We start from the raw sequence: 16,275 nt of genomic DNA, 5'->3' as shown, positions 1-16,275 counted from the left end.
CTACATTTTAACCATGTAAATTTTGATGAACCAATGTCATTTCTTAAACTACAATTTGTGTAAGGTTATTGACCAAAATTTAGGGCAAAATATACTTGGAAGGTTCTCTCCCCCGTGTGTATATATACATATATGTATTGATGATTATTTTTAAAAAAATAATCATGAATCCAACGTATCTAGTGGCGGATTTATGTTTTGGCCGTTTTTCAAACATTTAAAAATATATATATATATATATATTCGTGGTGATATCATCCGAGAGACTTGAATTTTATAATTGCAAATTATTTATTTTCAATTCTATGCTACAATGCTTCGTAAACTAGTTTTGTGTATTCATATCCCTTATATTTTATAATTTTTTACACTTATATATATTATCAAGTGAAAAAATTATCACATTTGAAATGCGATAAGTATAAAATACACAAATATAACGAGAATTTTCTGTATTATGTTAACTATAATTTATATAATTTTTTGAAAATTAAGTCTCATGTGAGATGTTCTCACGGATCTATATTCGTGAGACGGATCTATATAGTGAGACGATTTAATAAGAATTTTTATGTTTTTTTAAAATAAGTTTATACTTATATACATTACATAAGATGTTGTATATAGGATTTGATGATTAAAATATCATATAAAAACGGAAAACCAACACCAACAATCTATATAAAACAACACTTCTACATTTTTTCAATAAAAAAATCGTATTTCTGCATTTTTTTTGTAATGTAATTTTTTCATATTCAAAATATATTATATTAGAATGGACCCTATCGTTTATTTTTTCTTTTTCTTTATAGTTTTAACTAAACAAGTACTCAAATTGGATCCAGATGGAATAATTAAAAATAGAGGGGATAAATCTAAGAAATCTAAACATTGAGAGACTAAACAGTAAATTTAGCCTAACCTTTGCACCGACATTCTTCAATTTCCCTTGCCGATTAAAAAAGTATAAGAAAAATAAAAATGGTGGAAAATTTACGGGGCATAGGGTTTCTTCTTGACGACCGAGAATCAGTCATACAATATCCTGTACTGTTATTTGGTACAATAGAAGTGACATTTTGATTGGAATCTTACTGAATTAATCGACCAACATGTGGCATGAGGCTCGGAAATCCGAGAGGAAGGTGCACGATATGATGGACGCAGCTCGGAAGCGGGCTCAGCGCCGAGCCATATACCTGGCTAAGCGGCGCGGCGACCCTCAGCAATCAATCCAGGCTATCGGATCTCGCTGCCGCATCCACCGCGATGATGCACTTTACCAAGCTACCCAGGATCAGCAAGGCTTGTACGGCTTTTCAGTTTTTATTCTATATATATTTTTTAGATTAGTTTTTATTCTATTAGTTTCATCAGTATTTTCTTTTTTTTACTAATGGAATAAATTATTGTTATCTGGACGCCATGTCGATCGAGGGAACAAAGGTTTTCTTTTTTGTTTAAAAATATTTTAATATTTTGAACAACATTGATGGAATTCATTTGATTGTGAGAATAGGTGTTTTGGATTGTTGGTGATGAATTAATAATGCTGATTTTTCGTAACTTGCTCTTGATTATAGCTGTTTTTATAGCTTTACTTGTGCTGTTTTTCAATTTGGATTCTGGCATTTTGTCGTTAAATTTGAGGTAACCACTTTGCCATATATCAGGATACCTTGGAATGGGAAGCAAGATATTTTAATTGACAGGTATTTTTTAATTTTTCTTAACCGCATTTCCAACGGTGGAATAGCAGAAAATATTTTGAAGTGAGGAAATTTACTGGTGGTTTGTCTGCTTTACTTATTGGCGGCACTTGCATTATCCTCTGTACAGATTTGATGGTCGTGCCCTTCTCGACTTTATTCGTGATACCAGTTCCCGACGATCTCGAGGCCTTGATAAAACTGAAGAAGAAGAAGAGCTAGAGGAGTTTGTTAATTTTGAGCGTTATCGGGATTTAATTAAGCATCGCCGCAGAGGATGTCGGTGCTTTTTTTGCTTTGTAGAAGTCAATTGTGTGATTTATGATTCTTTATGTTTTTTTTGCTTTTTAGAAGTCAATTGTGTGATTTATGATTCTCTATGTTTTATCATGTATAATCTCTAGTTGACTATCTCATGATGTTATATTATACTATTATCACTCTTGAATTGTATGGTTGTGATTAATCACTACTTTTAAGGATTAACAAGAAGTTTGTCAGTTACCGACGCGGATGGACTGCAACATGTTAACCAAGAGATGGAGGCTAAAATCACAGCAATTTTCAGAGAATCAGACAGGTTAGTTTTTCTTATAACATTACTTTTAATGTTGAAATTTTCTTTTATGGCTATTGCACTGTAAATTTATATTGCTGATATCGAAATTGGCCACATGCATACTCTTTCATACTTTAAAATAACACAATGTGCGTGATGGGAGAATTCTGTTACCAGTGTAGCCAGTTGTTTCGGTGTGATATTTCATGTTTTGGATTGTGCTACTTCTCCCAAATGTTTCATTTTCATTTATCTTAGTGCAAGATAACTGTTTCTTGATGTTTTCTTTCTGTAAGTTCTGATTGGCCTTTGTTCGGATCATTCTCTTTGTTTATTTACTTGTAACTAATCTTTATGTTTGCCGTTTTAACCTTCTCGTGGAAACTGTGGTTGCAGTAGATCTCATGCAGCTCAGCCTCAATCAAGCAAAGGCTCTTACTCGCAAGTTGGTTTCTCATATGACGCAGAAGGAAAGGAAGATGCTCAATATTCAGATGGTGAAGAAGAGGATGACGAAGAGGACGATGAAGAAGAATATTTTAACAGTGACGACAGTAATGATGAAGAGATGGAATCAATTGCAAGAGAATTTGGAGTGAAGAGATATGGATGGCTTTTATATATGGATAAAAAAGCCAAGGAGGAGAAAAGGAGGCAAAAAGAAATAATCAAAGGAGATCCTTCAATTGTAAGTTTGTGTGTGGTTTGGATTCGAAAAATGTGGCTCGATGAGGTTAGAAAAGTATATATAGTTAATACCCATCTATATTACCTCTACTTCAGCGGAAGCTAAGTCGCAAGGAAAGAAGGAAAGCTTCTCAGATAGAAAGAGAGAGGGAAAGAGAAGCTGCCAGGAGTAATGGAACAAGAGTACTTCGTCATGACCCCTATCGGTGAATACTCGATCCTCCTGTTGATGCGTTTACTGGAACATGTGGAGAGTTTCTTGGAGAAGTTATTGGTGGTCCTAATATAATTTAATCTGATAATTTGCAGGGACTCCAGGAGAAGTCCTACTTATGAAGCTTACTCACGTTCTAAAAGGTTAATATGTTCGCAATTTGTGTTCGTTTCAAAACAAAACAACTGGTACACTATTCTGAATTGTGTCTGTTTTGGATAGATCAAGGTCTAGATCTCGATCATACTCACCGACACAATCAAGACGCGTTTCACGTGGAGTGAATGCTGACGATACTCATTGGAGCAAGGATAACGGTCCCAAAATAGAGTATATTACTGAATTTGGGGGTGCTGGTGATGGAGATGAGCCAAAGCGTGAAGGATATTCTCCACCACCTTCTCCACCATCTCAGCTTGATACATCAAACCGGTCGGAGCACTTGACCTTTAATTCTTGCAAAGATAGATTGGACACTCTTTACTCTGCTGCAGCTTAGCCTCCATTTTGTTATCCGAGCCAAACTTCTGTGGTTTATAATAAATCATATTTAGGTTACAAGCATAACTTCCAGGGCGATGAGGGAAGGAAGCTTCTTTTTTGGAGCTCTTTTTCCCCTGCGTTGAACATCTATGATTGCATCTGAGCTGGTGGAAGTCCCATGAAGTGTTTCTAATGCTTCTGCTTTCATGCAGACAATCATCCGGTCGCATACTTGAGGCCCTCCATATAGACCCTGCATCTGGTGTATCTCTTGAGAAAGATAAAAGCACCGTGCTGTTGAAAACACCAAGGTAGCGCTTGGTTTTTCTAATATGCATTATAATTTTTTTAATAGGCATTGCTTTTTATTTTAAGGTTTATGAGAACTGTTTGACATTTCTTATAGTGGTTTCCTTGCTGGTTTACTTTACTCTTATTCTCTTGGCAGTATGTCCTCTGCGCTAGCAAAGTTGAGCAAAGCAACAAGCAGCGGCAATCTCTCTAAGCAACAGGGGGACAAGAAGGAAACTCCTCAAGAACGACTTAAACGGATCATGGAGAAACAACTAAACAAACAAAGTATATTTGCTTGATGTTTATTCCAGAAGTGAAGCACCCAATCCATTCATCTGATGCGATATGTTGTCAAAATAGACAACTAGAAGTCTAGGATGTCTTTTTCTTGAGTGCCTTTGATTATGTGACTCTATAATTAATGTTATAAAATGGGGTGTGATTGCTATTTTTGCAGTTAAAAAAGATACCGCTGCCGAGATTGCTAAGAAACGAGAGCAAGAAAAGCAAAGGCTCGAAAAACTTGCGGAAACAAATCGAATAAGTCGATATCAACGGCAAAGCCGAAGCCGAAGCCGAAGTAGAAGTTACAGCCGCTCTCCTAGGTATACATCGGTTTCTTAGTTTTGTATGATTGTTATTAGAATTCCACATTTGTAGTGTGTTGGACTCAGTTTCATCCCTTGCCCTGCTATTTCTATGTGGAAACCAAATTCCATTGAGAGTTTCCTTTTCCCTTTACTCGATCCATACAGCATTTTTGAACTTCTTTTAGGCTATACTTTTACGAATTGGAAAGGCATCGCATTTTCACCTGCACACCTTTTTGACACCTTTATATTGTCACAGTAAGAGTAGGCATAAAACTTGCTGTTGACAAACTAGTTCTATGTTAGCAAACTAAGTTTACATTTAAGCATTGATAATTTTGATATCTGTCATTTGTGAAAAAATTAATGTGATTTATTTAATTGCACCTCCTATTGTTTTTGTAACATTAGGATGATCACATATTTGGCTGCTTTGTGTTTTTAAAGAGTTCGATTTTATGTGATTGATGCAGAAGGTACAGAGAAAGCCGTAGTCCAAGCAGGAGTAGAACTTCACGTAGATATCATTCACGATCTAGCTCTCGGTCTAGTTCTCGCTCCTATTCTCCTCGGTAACATATTTTAGTCTTAGGTTGTAAGGCATCACAGGTACTGGTATCTCGGTTACTTATGGCTTCATATTGCAGTGGAAGAAGGTAGTCAAGATATTAAATGGCGAAGTCTGCAAAGGTTTTTGAAAGAATTTCGCACCTCCCTGCAATCGAAGTGAAGTCCATTTAATGTTTTATGCTAGTGTGCTTTAGTTCTCTGTTGTCTTCTACATTATCCGAAACTCTATGTTGGTTTTACTATTATCCATGACGACCTTTCTTCGGAAGGAAATTTGGTATGGGTTTGCCTCATTATGGTTGTCAAATTGTGGATACTGACTGAACTGCTGTTTATGATACTAGGCTCTTATGTTGACTTCTGATGAAGCGGCATAACTCTGCCTAATCTATAACTCTGCCTAATCTGTATCTGGACTTAGCTGCATGTCTTGTCCGCAAATGTAGCTATATGTCATACTTTTGAAATGGAAGTCGCGCAATCTGGCGAATCCAGTTTTTATGTCTATGTGAACGTTCGATTGGATGCTATTGCATCGAACGGCTAACTGCTAAGCTTGAGGTTTGGCTGAAGATTGATATATATATATTTTAGTTTCAGTGACTATGAGTTAGCCTGAGCAACGATGGCAATACCTAGACCTATCTGATTTGGGGATGTTTTGGGTACGAGTAAATTGGTATTTGGTTGGGTAAGAGGTTTTATAGAATCCGATTCAGGCCCGACTCATTTAGTAAATATAGTAAATTATATTGTTTTAACAAACCTATTAAATATAGGTAAATAAATTATATCATGTATTCTACATTTTAAATCATGTCGTATATAAAATTTAACACGATTGTTTTGTTTGTTTGTGGGTAATTATTCATCTGATGAGATAAGGTTTACTAATTAGTTAATTTAATTGTGACGATTTTTTACTATAAGGAAAAAATTATTATGTATTCCACTACCCGAAAAAGTAGGATCCATAGAATTTCAGGTATGGGTCGGCACGAATTTACAGTTAGGTGTAAATGGAGTTGGGTTGATACGGTCCTTCGAAATCTCGACTGGTCGGGCATCCGGTTCTAGAAAAGTCGACCAAAACCCAATCCATTACCATCTCTACCTTCAGATTGATTGACATTGATGCAGTGTCACGTTGAACTCGGACGTTGTGTTTACCAGTTTGTTAAAATATGTAAACCTATCCATATATTAGGTTTGTGCAGATGTGTCAATTTGGGTTGATCGCTCCGTTAATAAAAAAACAAAATTAATTATAATTATTGATGAAGAAAAGAAGAAACGGAGAAAAGAACGACATAATAATTTATGTATGGTTGATTATTTTTGAAATATTTGCTCTCTTCTTGAACACATATTTCTGTTTGTTGCTTTTGCTTTAAAAGGGTAATTGACTCGAATCGGAGGAAGATGATTGTTCCTTCAAATTATGAAAGAATGATTGGAAAAAGTAAATGATTAATTTTTAGCTAACTGTTTTGCATACCCTTTTCAACGAAAGTCCAAAATCGTATAGGAGACAAGAAAATATTTGCCAATTTTATAATCATCAACTACTCTAATTTGTTTCAAATTTTAATAAAAGGCATTGTACCTTTTGTGGGTTGATGAATTTTTCGTATGCCTGGACTTTATCGCCGACTGAATCCCGTGCATTAGACGGTAGTACTCTTTTATCTATCCCAAAGGGCTCAACATTAATATTTTGCTTTGTTCCATCCCTATGTCCCCATACTTTTTATACATTCGTTTTTAAAATTTTTTTTTTTTGGCATCTCTTTATTTCTTTTGGTGGGGAATAATAATCATCCTTACCTACAGGCTACAAAACACATCAAGTTGTATTTACACATGAAGTAAAAAATTCTTATATTTTGCTTTTCATGCCCTTTTATCTTTTAGTTTTAGCTTATATATATATATAGTTTTGCTATATTGTCTATCAACCATATCATTTTTGTGTTCATTAATGAAGTGACACACACACATATATATAATTGTGTCTGCCTTACACTACATATACATGTACATATACTAAATGTACACAAAAATGTGCACGATTCAAAGATAACATATCAAAACCAATTTGCAAATTGCAACCACACACGAACGAGGCTTGTATAAGACTATACTACCTTTTCCTCGTAGAGGGCGGGAGTCTTTGAGTTTCTTGACAATTGACATGACTCTTTAAATTCAATTCAAAATTTTGCTTCTACATATTTGTTAGCCTCTTGAAAACAAGAATAACGACGGATCCAACAGAATCCTGCATTTTATAGGAGTCAATTCCCTCTCATGAAAAAATCGATTTCACTTTATATATATACTAGGTGTAGGTACCTCAAATTTTTGAGGTGTTTACCCAAGTATTTATGCAGTAAATGATACATTTTGTTTTTACTTTAAAGACCAAAAATATGTGTTTATATTTGTATATGTTTAATTGCATATGTTTTTTTAATGCATTACAATTAAGTAGATATAAACTAAACTAAAGAAAATGTAATTGTTTTGGTAAAATAATATAGGAAAAAATGTATACTGTGCTTTTTTGATTTCTGTTGGGTATTCTATCGTTGTGATCAAGAGAAGTTTGGGGGAGACGAAGGGTGATGGTGGGTTGGGGGGGAAAATTATGGGTTATTGAAAGGGAATTTAGAACAGATGATTACATGGAAGATGGAAATGGGGGTTGCATTCTTTGTTTCTGGGTTTACATTAACATCCGTTCTTCCTTCCCCTCTGTGATTCTGGAGCAGGTATCTTTACTATCTTTCACCTTTTTTTAACTGCCCTTCTTATTTTTGGTGAGCATGTTTGTGTGAAATGGGTCCACTTGTTTCTTTGCTTCTGTTTAATGGGCATTGTGAGGTGTTTTTGCACAGTTGTTTCTCTGATTTTATATTCAGAATGCGATATGGTTACTGAGTTAGCCTAAGGAAGTTGTAATCCTTGAGGTTCTCGGTGCATCTTGTATTTGTTCTTTCTTTTCCTGTTTTTCTTGAGCAATAGGTTTTGTTCATCGTCAGTAGATAGCGAGTTCGGAGTTCTCGCACCTTGGATTTTCATGGTCGACTCCCTCTTAACTTGGGTTCATAAGATCGTAGTTAGAAGGTCTAAATTTTAGGTATTTGGATTTTGGAGGATATTTCTTTTTCGTTGTTGTAATTATAGACAAATGCTTGACCATTGTTAACCAATAATGCTAAAAATATTGATTTTCTACTTTGAATTTACTAAACAGCTTCTCAAGAGCTTTCTTCGAAATGCTTCGATGGTAGATTGTAACGGGTCAGCCAAGATATTAAAATTAATAAACATTAACTTAAATTAACAGTTTCTGTAGAATGCGATGAATAAATTTAACATTTAAATATTATAATAAAACTGTTTATATCATTAGAAAAAACACTTAAATAGATGAAAATTTTAGAAGATCCAAACAGATTTCAGCCAACACTTGAGGACAAATTTCCTCCCAAAAAGAATAATATAAAGCATTATAACAATAGGTATGCCTTGTGAGAAAGGAAAGCCAAAAAAATCACATTTGGAATTAACTTCTGACACCATATTTCCCTCCACCACAAAACATACCTCATATTTTTAGCAAGTTTCCTTCCAATGATGGCTGAAAATGCTCTTGCTACAAATATAGACAATTCATAGCTTTCAATTAACTACGCAAATGCAATAAAGGTCAGTCGGTTATATGGATGCCTTCAATTTCTCACATTGTTAGAGATGGTATACTCATCAGTGTGATAAAAAAATGGTACTCATTTCACATGCCAATCTGATAAGCAAGAATTTCAGACACATCCAAAAATTGCTCTACTCAGCTAGCCATGTGCAATTAAGAAGTGTAAGTTATTTCTTTTCCTTTGAGGTTGTTCGAAACTGGGTGACACAATACAAAAAATATAAATATTTGCACCACACAATTTTTAAAGTCAAAGCAATAAATCGATCATTCATAAGGATAAGTTGACATGCAAAAGTTATTCCATTGACACCAATACCTTACACAGTAATGATAAATATAGGAAATTTAAATACCAAAAATATATTCGATTATGATAACCAAATGGTTGGAATGTAAAGCTAATAATTCAACGAGTCATAGAACAGTCCAAGCTAAATACCTCAACACCATCGACGCGATGATAATCCATAGTTAAGGTTTCAGCCGTTCGTTTTCCTTCGTCATATCAACTCCTTACATCTGATCATTTAAGATTATTCCGTCATAACCTTTCACAAAAAAACTGTATAATTATAATAAACAAACACATTAGCATTTATTCAGAAATATGGCACTCGCCTATGGGATTCACATGTCCCCAATATGTCTCCTTCTGCGGATGCTCAAGAGGATCACCGTAAACCTCACTTGTACTTGTCAGAAGAAACCTAGCACCAATTCTTTTTGCAAGGTCCAACATATTCAGGGTACCCATCACATTTGTCCTGTAAGCACCCGTCAAGGATCACAACAATTCAAAATCCTATAAAAACAGCTCAAAATGTCATAGGGAAAAACACACTTGAATTTAAAGATCGAAACATATTACCATAACTTGGACCCTTGAGGCTATAATGTCATGTGCACACAAAGTAAATACATTTGCACTCACACATTCGATTAAGTATTTTAATTAGGGGATATCCAAAATTAAAAAATGATTATAGTTGCAAGTATGAGAACTCATATTTATTTACAAATTTATACAAGTATATTTACAGAAATACATACTCACATCTACTCCATCTTGCTGTGATCATGATATAAATCTATGTAAGAAAAATCGCAGGAAAAACATAAATTACCGTAAATTCACCAGCACACGCACTTACCCACAAACATCAACATATTGTTACACTCAAAATAGCCATAACAGCAGAGAACAAGGATATGATAGTATTGACAGGATTATACTTGTAATGAACTGAGGATGCGGGGCACGCCAAATGATAGATCTGATCCACCTCCAGCGAAATGGGCTCAACCACATCATGCCTAATCAACTCAAACCTCGGATTCCCAAACAAATGAACAATATTCTCCTTCTTCCCAGTAAAAAAAGTATCTATCACGATCACATCATCCCCTCTAGCAATCAACTTATCCACCAAATGACTGCCCACAAATCCCGCCCCACCAGTGACCACAATCATCTTTCTCTTCCCCTCTATACCAACCGGCACCCTCCCTACCCCATTTGGACGATACCCATTACTCCCGCTATCCCAATTCCCACAATTTTGTCCTAACTCCCTCGGATCGTCAGAAGCAAGCGTGGATTCGCTGCTTCGGGAGGAAATGTGGTTGCAGGGATCCACGGAAGAAGATGTAGAGACACGGGAAAGAGAGGGCTGTACGAAGAAGAAAGAGGAGCCGATTAAGATACCAACAAAGATGAACAAAAGGCGCTTTTCTTTGAGGAGGTAATTGATGGATCAAAAAAATTTAACAGCGTAGACGAAGGTACGCCAAAGTTTTTCCTTTAGTAACTCAATTAAATAACAAAATTCTCAACAAGAAAAAAACCAAGGGCTCTCCCCTCAAACAAGAGAAAAACGAGAGACATCTGCGAAGAAAAAACCAAGAGCTCTCCCCTCGAACAAGGAAAAACAAGAGACATCTACAAAGACACGAGGAAAATGACGCCAAAATAATGCAGTCTGAGGCACCGAGAAAAACTTGCCAACACGATTAATATAGCTAACAAGAGGGAGAAAACACATGAAGAATAGCGGAATCAAAGATAACGAGACAAAGGGGAAGACGCACCTGTAGAAACGTCTGGTTCTGAGGCGAGGAGATCGAGCAACGAACGAAACTTTTAAGAGGAAATGCTCACAAGCAAAGGGAGACTTGGAAAGATCCGGACAACGAATGCAAAAACTGAAGGAAAAAGAAAGCAAACAGATAGAATCGAAAAAGAAAGAAGAGGTGGAAAGAACCGGTTGCAATAACCCCACAAAAAAGCCCTCCTCTTGACAGCACAAATTCATGAGTTGTTGGACAAACAAGCGCAGGCCACGTGTTTTTTTTTTTTTGACCGGGTACCGTACAGAAACTGGCCAAATATAACTTATTGACGCTTTCATATATGTAGATATATATATATATGATTTTATGTTCTAAAAAACTATACGAAAAATGGGTATAGCTAGAATTAGCCAACAAAATTGCATGATAAGTTTTCGTCCTCTGATATTGCCTACACGGCTATAGGACCACGATATAAATGGAGATGGATGAAAAATAAGACATTGATGGCAAATATACATAACCTTGGCTAATAATAATAATAATAATAATAAAATCATACGTTTTTATATTCTTAGTAAATATGATTTGTTTATATAAAAAATTATCAGATTCTCTAGTCTCGTAAATTATTGTTATCATGATGAATTTGGTTCCATATATATATCAAGGTTTTTAAATACAATTTTATGTGTGTGGTACTTAGTAGGCATCATCTTTTTATGTAACTTTACACCCTACAAATCCAAACTTCGATTCAATGATGCATGCCTTTTGATAAAAAATAAAATAAAATGTTATAATATATGGTTACTTTTTCTACATCTTCTTAAAATAATGAATATTGAAAATGAACATCCATCCTCTTTTTTGGAAATCACTTTAAATTAGGCTTTAATGATCCATTATTCCTACTAACTTAGGAGACTGAATCTAATTATTTTTTTTATCTATCAAAATGTTGATGGAGCACATGGGATGGTCGTGGATATCTCATGAGTTATTAGTTGAAATCGTGCCCATTTTATGAATATTTTATTTCTAATATTAGTGGATCTTTTTTATTAATTAAAAAGAAAAATCAAAGTAAGCAAACGTAAATGCAAGTGTGGTTCCATCAACTTTGTCAAAAGAAAGATTAGATATATGGATTAGTGATATCATCAATTAAGAAGAAAAAAATAGTTGAATATACTAATTATGCAAACTTAGTTAATATTTTTGTCTTTGTTATTTGCATTAAATTGCAAATATTTTGAATAATATATTATTACGGATGGGTTATGACACAATTTAGTTTTTTTAGTTCATTAGCTTTATCTTTAGTCATTTAATGATTGAGATTCTTTATTAAGACTCATAAATTTATCTACACTCATAAGTCATAGAGGTTTTAAAAAATCTACAAATAATTAATTCTCTTATTATCAAGCTTTCTATTAACAATCAAATGTTCTAGTTCTTTGGAACTTTTATCGGGCATAAGAGTGTCTTCTTCAGACATCTACGATACCACTCGGTTTACTTTGCAGTGCAAGTAACAACCCAAGAATTAACTTTGGAATTTTTCGAATATTAACTGACTACCTGTATTTTTACTGAGTACCAGATCTTCTATAATCATAAATATCATATATATATTTTTTTATATATCTTTTCCATTAGTAGTGTCCATGCCTCACAGTTAAGTTTTGAAAAACTCTCATTAGTTAAAAAATTGAACACATCAGCTAGTCCTGATACTAACCATGCAACATGATATTATTTAAAAATCAAATATTCATATACCATGAAATTATTCTTGTGTCGTATATGTTGGTGTGTATATATATATGCGTATTATTTTATTATCGAAAAAATTTTAATTACCAGATCGAGAATTATTGGCGATTGCCACTTGAGGATATATGTTTAATCATAGTTAGAAATCTAACAACTGATTTGTCCTTATCATTACGTGCAATGTTAGCCAAATCACACACAGTTGTCAATTTGGTTTTATGAATTTATCAAATCAGATTTGCTCCACTCTACGATTTTATATATCAAATTTGTTCGTGTGTATGTCTAGTTAGCAATCACACCTAACTCAATTTATTGTCAGGACCGAGTACCTATCTCCATCTCTTTGTATCTTTGAACTTTTGTTTGCATTGTGAAAGCTCGACGTATCAGTAGACGAACAAATATGGGTGTGGCGGAGGAAGACAACTTCATTATGGTGCCCAACACCGTGTCGGAGCCGGCGGTCTGGGTCGGTCACAAGCAGCCCCATCGTGTCGGGTGGTTCTTGGACAAGAATACGACTTGATATATATCATCGATATTAATTTGTTCCTCTTATAGCACTGATCTTATCTATGCTTGGACTTAATTATGAATAATTGGACATAATTTGGTTAAATCATAATATATTATATGTCCGATAACTCATAAAACGTCGCTATTCCAACCGTTTTTTTTGTAGTCGATTCTTCTAGCCTAACAGTACAAAAACAGATGTTAGAAATTTGAGTTCACAAATAAAAGAATCATAAATTTATAAGGGTTGACCCCATTAATTTTTTAAGGTTTTAATAAATCCCCAATTGGCCAATCATATAATTAAATGTTAGCTTAACATGAACCTCCAATGTTGCAGTTAAAATTATATTATCTCTTCTTAATTTAACAAATCGTAAGGTCACGTTAACATGCATGTGACACCCTGCGGCCAATAATAATAATAATAATAGAAATATAAATTGTCATATCCGATGGCTGCAATTTCAGTAGCCCATCTCCTTAAATTTTTCGATTTTTTCAAAAAAATATATAAATAATTGACTAAAATACAAAATTATAAAAACCAGATTAATGTATTGAGAGTCATGTGAAATACTGGTAAAAAATATTATATTTATTTGTGTTGTCAAGTGTCATGTGAAATATAGGCGGATTTATTATCATGGGAATAAGGTGAGGATCCACTGATTAGGATGAAAAAGCGAAATTGAATGCTTTGCATATCTTTTTTAAAGGCTAAGAACAGTTTGATTTGTTGATCGACAAACAAGAAAAAAGAACATAAATATCCAAAGTTTTGTTTTTACAATCATGGATGATCAAACCTAAACCAGAATAGTCATCAACAAGATTATTCAAAACATTGATAAGCAAAAACGGAGAAGATGATATTTTTTTTGTTTTTCATAGCTATGAAGGACGAGTTTGAACTTGATTCGGAAATATGAATTATCCTCAATCTTCTATCTCTTTCAGTTCCAATGTTCCATCTTATCTCAAGAATTTTCTTTGTTATGCTTTGGGGGTTCAATATACTACGAATCATGAGAACTATCTTGGTCTTCCCTCTCCTATTGGGTGAAATAAATCGGAAATGTATGCATTTATTAAAGAGAGTGTGGAAGCAGAAGCTTTTTTCTCAAGCAGGTAAGGAAATCCTTTTAAAAGCATCGGTACGTTCAATCCATCTCCTATACTCTTATGTAGGAACAGATGATGAACTCATTTTGGTGAGACGATCTCTCGTGTCAATTTTATTATACGGATCTTCGATCCAACTCAATTAATGAAAAAATATTGATTTTCACGGTAATTATAGACTGGGTCTAATCTTCTTTTATATATATATATATATATAATATAAATTCGTGAGAGTATCTAGACCTAGTCAAATAAGTAAATTATTTTTATAACACATAATTTAACTCCTTTTCCATTTTTTTCCTCATTTTAGAAAGTCGGTGGCTTGTGAAAAATTGGTCTTTATATGACTACAATCCAAAGAATATTAATGTCTTCCACTTGATTCAAATACTTAAAAGGAAATTTTTTAATCCATAAAAAAGGCGTTTTTAGCTTTGGGATGATTTTATTTTATGTAAAATCTCGTGAATCACTTATTATTATTATTATTATTATTATTATTATTATTATTATTATTATTATTATTATTATTATTATTTATTTGGTGTTTAAATTTAAATTCAAGTGATTTTATAAATCTATTGAGAAAAATAATATTATTTTCACTAGCGAATGTTAAATTCTAAATTAGTTAGCTTAAATGATCTCTCATCTTATTTTTCATTTTAAAAAATAAATATTTTGTGATCCGTAATTCAGAAATCACTTGAAATTATGTCTTCGAAATTATATATATTTGATTAGTTATTATGTTGTTGTCAAAATCAATCTCAATCGAATTACAGTATTTAGAAATTAAGCTTTTTAGGACGACCAAATCATAATTAATTAATTAATTATGGCTTGTTGAAATTATTCCAATCATTCTACAACTCCAAATAAACTTGCTATAACTGAAATTTAAATATATCCTGCGTAAGTGGATTGAAAATCGGTTCAATATTTTTTAATAAATGGAGGATTAATAATCGGATTTATATTTTAAAGTTGCAAAACCAAATGATTAAGCTCCATTCACAATTCACTAAGATCAAATTATTACCATTATTTTTGTTTAGCCGAGTTTCTCACTTTTGCAAAATATCAATTGGGTTCAAGTCTTGTTTACATGGATTTTTGTCTAACAATTATTGGTTGTTTTATAATTAGATGTAATTGGTTACTCGATAGTATACTTGAATTATGATATGTGTTTTTGTTAAATATTACACCTCGGTTGAATTAAGTGTTTTTAGAGTTGCATATACAGATTTGAATAATCATTCATCTTAAGTTAACTTTTGGGGTTGAATTATATACATTTCTCAATATTAACATTATATCAAAGCCAAAACTCATTTTTATGTATTAGACTTACTCGATAATGTCTTGTAAAGTTCACTTTTCAGTTGTTTATTTTTGAGCTTCATACGAGTGTTTTAAAATGTCTCATATTGATTGGATTAAGTCATCGAGAATTATATATATATATTTGGACAATTCTTTTTTTTCGAACTAAATCTCTTCACAAATTTTCAACTAAGGTAAATTTTAAAAATAAAAAATAAAAATTTATTGTTACATAAAAAATAGTATTTTTTTAAATAATGACTTCCCGCGTGTCTGACTGAATGATTCTCCCCACTGGCTCTTAGCAGGCAACAAAACTAACTCTATCGAACACTTTTCCAGGTTATTCTTCACTACAAAAATACAACAAATCAACTTGTTAATCATAATTTTTAATAATATATTTAAACTAATTAATATAAATCGGTTTAGATATCCAAATTTAAGTTTTAGAGTTAGTGAGATGTATAATCTGTTCAAATATATTTTTTTATTCGTAACCTTCTTGGATATGTTAGTTATTAATGAGGACCTTTAATTTTCATTTCACACAAAAATATACGATCTTGTGTATTAAAAAATGAAGAAATAATATATATATATATATATATATATAT

At 33.1% G+C, this 16,275-nt stretch overlaps 1 protein-coding gene and 1 pseudogene across 3 annotated transcripts; one reads left to right on the top strand and one right to left on the bottom strand.

The window, feature by feature from the left end:
* Positions 1-957: 957 nt before the first annotated feature.
* Positions 958-5,468, top strand: LOC140958806 (uncharacterized). 3 transcript variants are annotated; one of them, XM_073416372.1, is made up of 13 exons: positions 960-1,312; positions 1,677-1,715; positions 1,843-1,991; positions 2,214-2,292; positions 2,671-2,959; positions 3,055-3,164; positions 3,268-3,315; positions 3,395-3,604; positions 3,868-3,966; positions 4,104-4,234; positions 4,407-4,554; positions 5,013-5,111; positions 5,187-5,468. In XM_073416372.1, the coding sequence occupies exons 1-13, from the start codon at positions 1,116-1,118 to the stop codon at positions 5,197-5,199; spliced, it is 1,611 nt and encodes a 536-aa protein (XP_073272473.1). In that variant the 5' UTR covers positions 960-1,115; the 3' UTR covers positions 5,200-5,468. The 3 variants fall into 3 exon arrangements, with proteins under 3 accessions (XP_073272474.1, XP_073272473.1, XP_073272472.1); XM_073416371.1 differs by having other exon boundaries at positions 2,668-2,959; XM_073416373.1 differs by lacking the exons at positions 5,013-5,111; positions 5,187-5,468 and having other exon boundaries at positions 958-1,312; positions 2,668-2,959; positions 4,104-4,262; positions 4,407-4,485.
* Positions 5,469-9,236: 3,768 nt separating this feature from the next.
* On the bottom strand, positions 9,237-13,175 carry LOC140958811 (UDP-glucuronic acid decarboxylase 1-like; annotated as a pseudogene).
* Positions 13,176-16,275: the final 3,100 nt, after the last annotated feature.

This window comes from Primulina huaijiensis, chromosome 15 (genome assembly GCF_012295235.1).
Source record: "Primulina huaijiensis isolate GDHJ02 chromosome 15, ASM1229523v2, whole genome shotgun sequence".
Classification (NCBI taxonomy): domain Eukaryota; kingdom Viridiplantae; phylum Streptophyta; class Magnoliopsida; order Lamiales; family Gesneriaceae; genus Primulina; species Primulina huaijiensis.
The sequence above is the reverse complement of the archived record's forward strand: the minus strand, read 5'-3'. Positions and strand labels throughout refer to the sequence as shown.

What these genes read in the sequence shown, in the direction of transcription:
- LOC140958806 (XM_073416371.1), top strand. Translation starts at nt 1,116, where the DNA reads ATGTGGCATGAGGCTCGGAAATCCGAGAGGAAGGTGCACGATATGATG. An exon ending in TAAGCATCGCCGCAGAGGAT is followed by an intron (nt 1,992 to 2,213) that starts GTCGGTGCTTTT and finishes GAAGTTTGTCAG; the next exon opens with TTACCGACGCGGATGGACTG. An exon ending in TCAAAGGAGATCCTTCAATT is followed by an intron (nt 2,960 to 3,054) that starts GTAAGTTTGTGT and finishes CCTCTACTTCAG; the next exon opens with CGGAAGCTAAGTCGCAAGGA.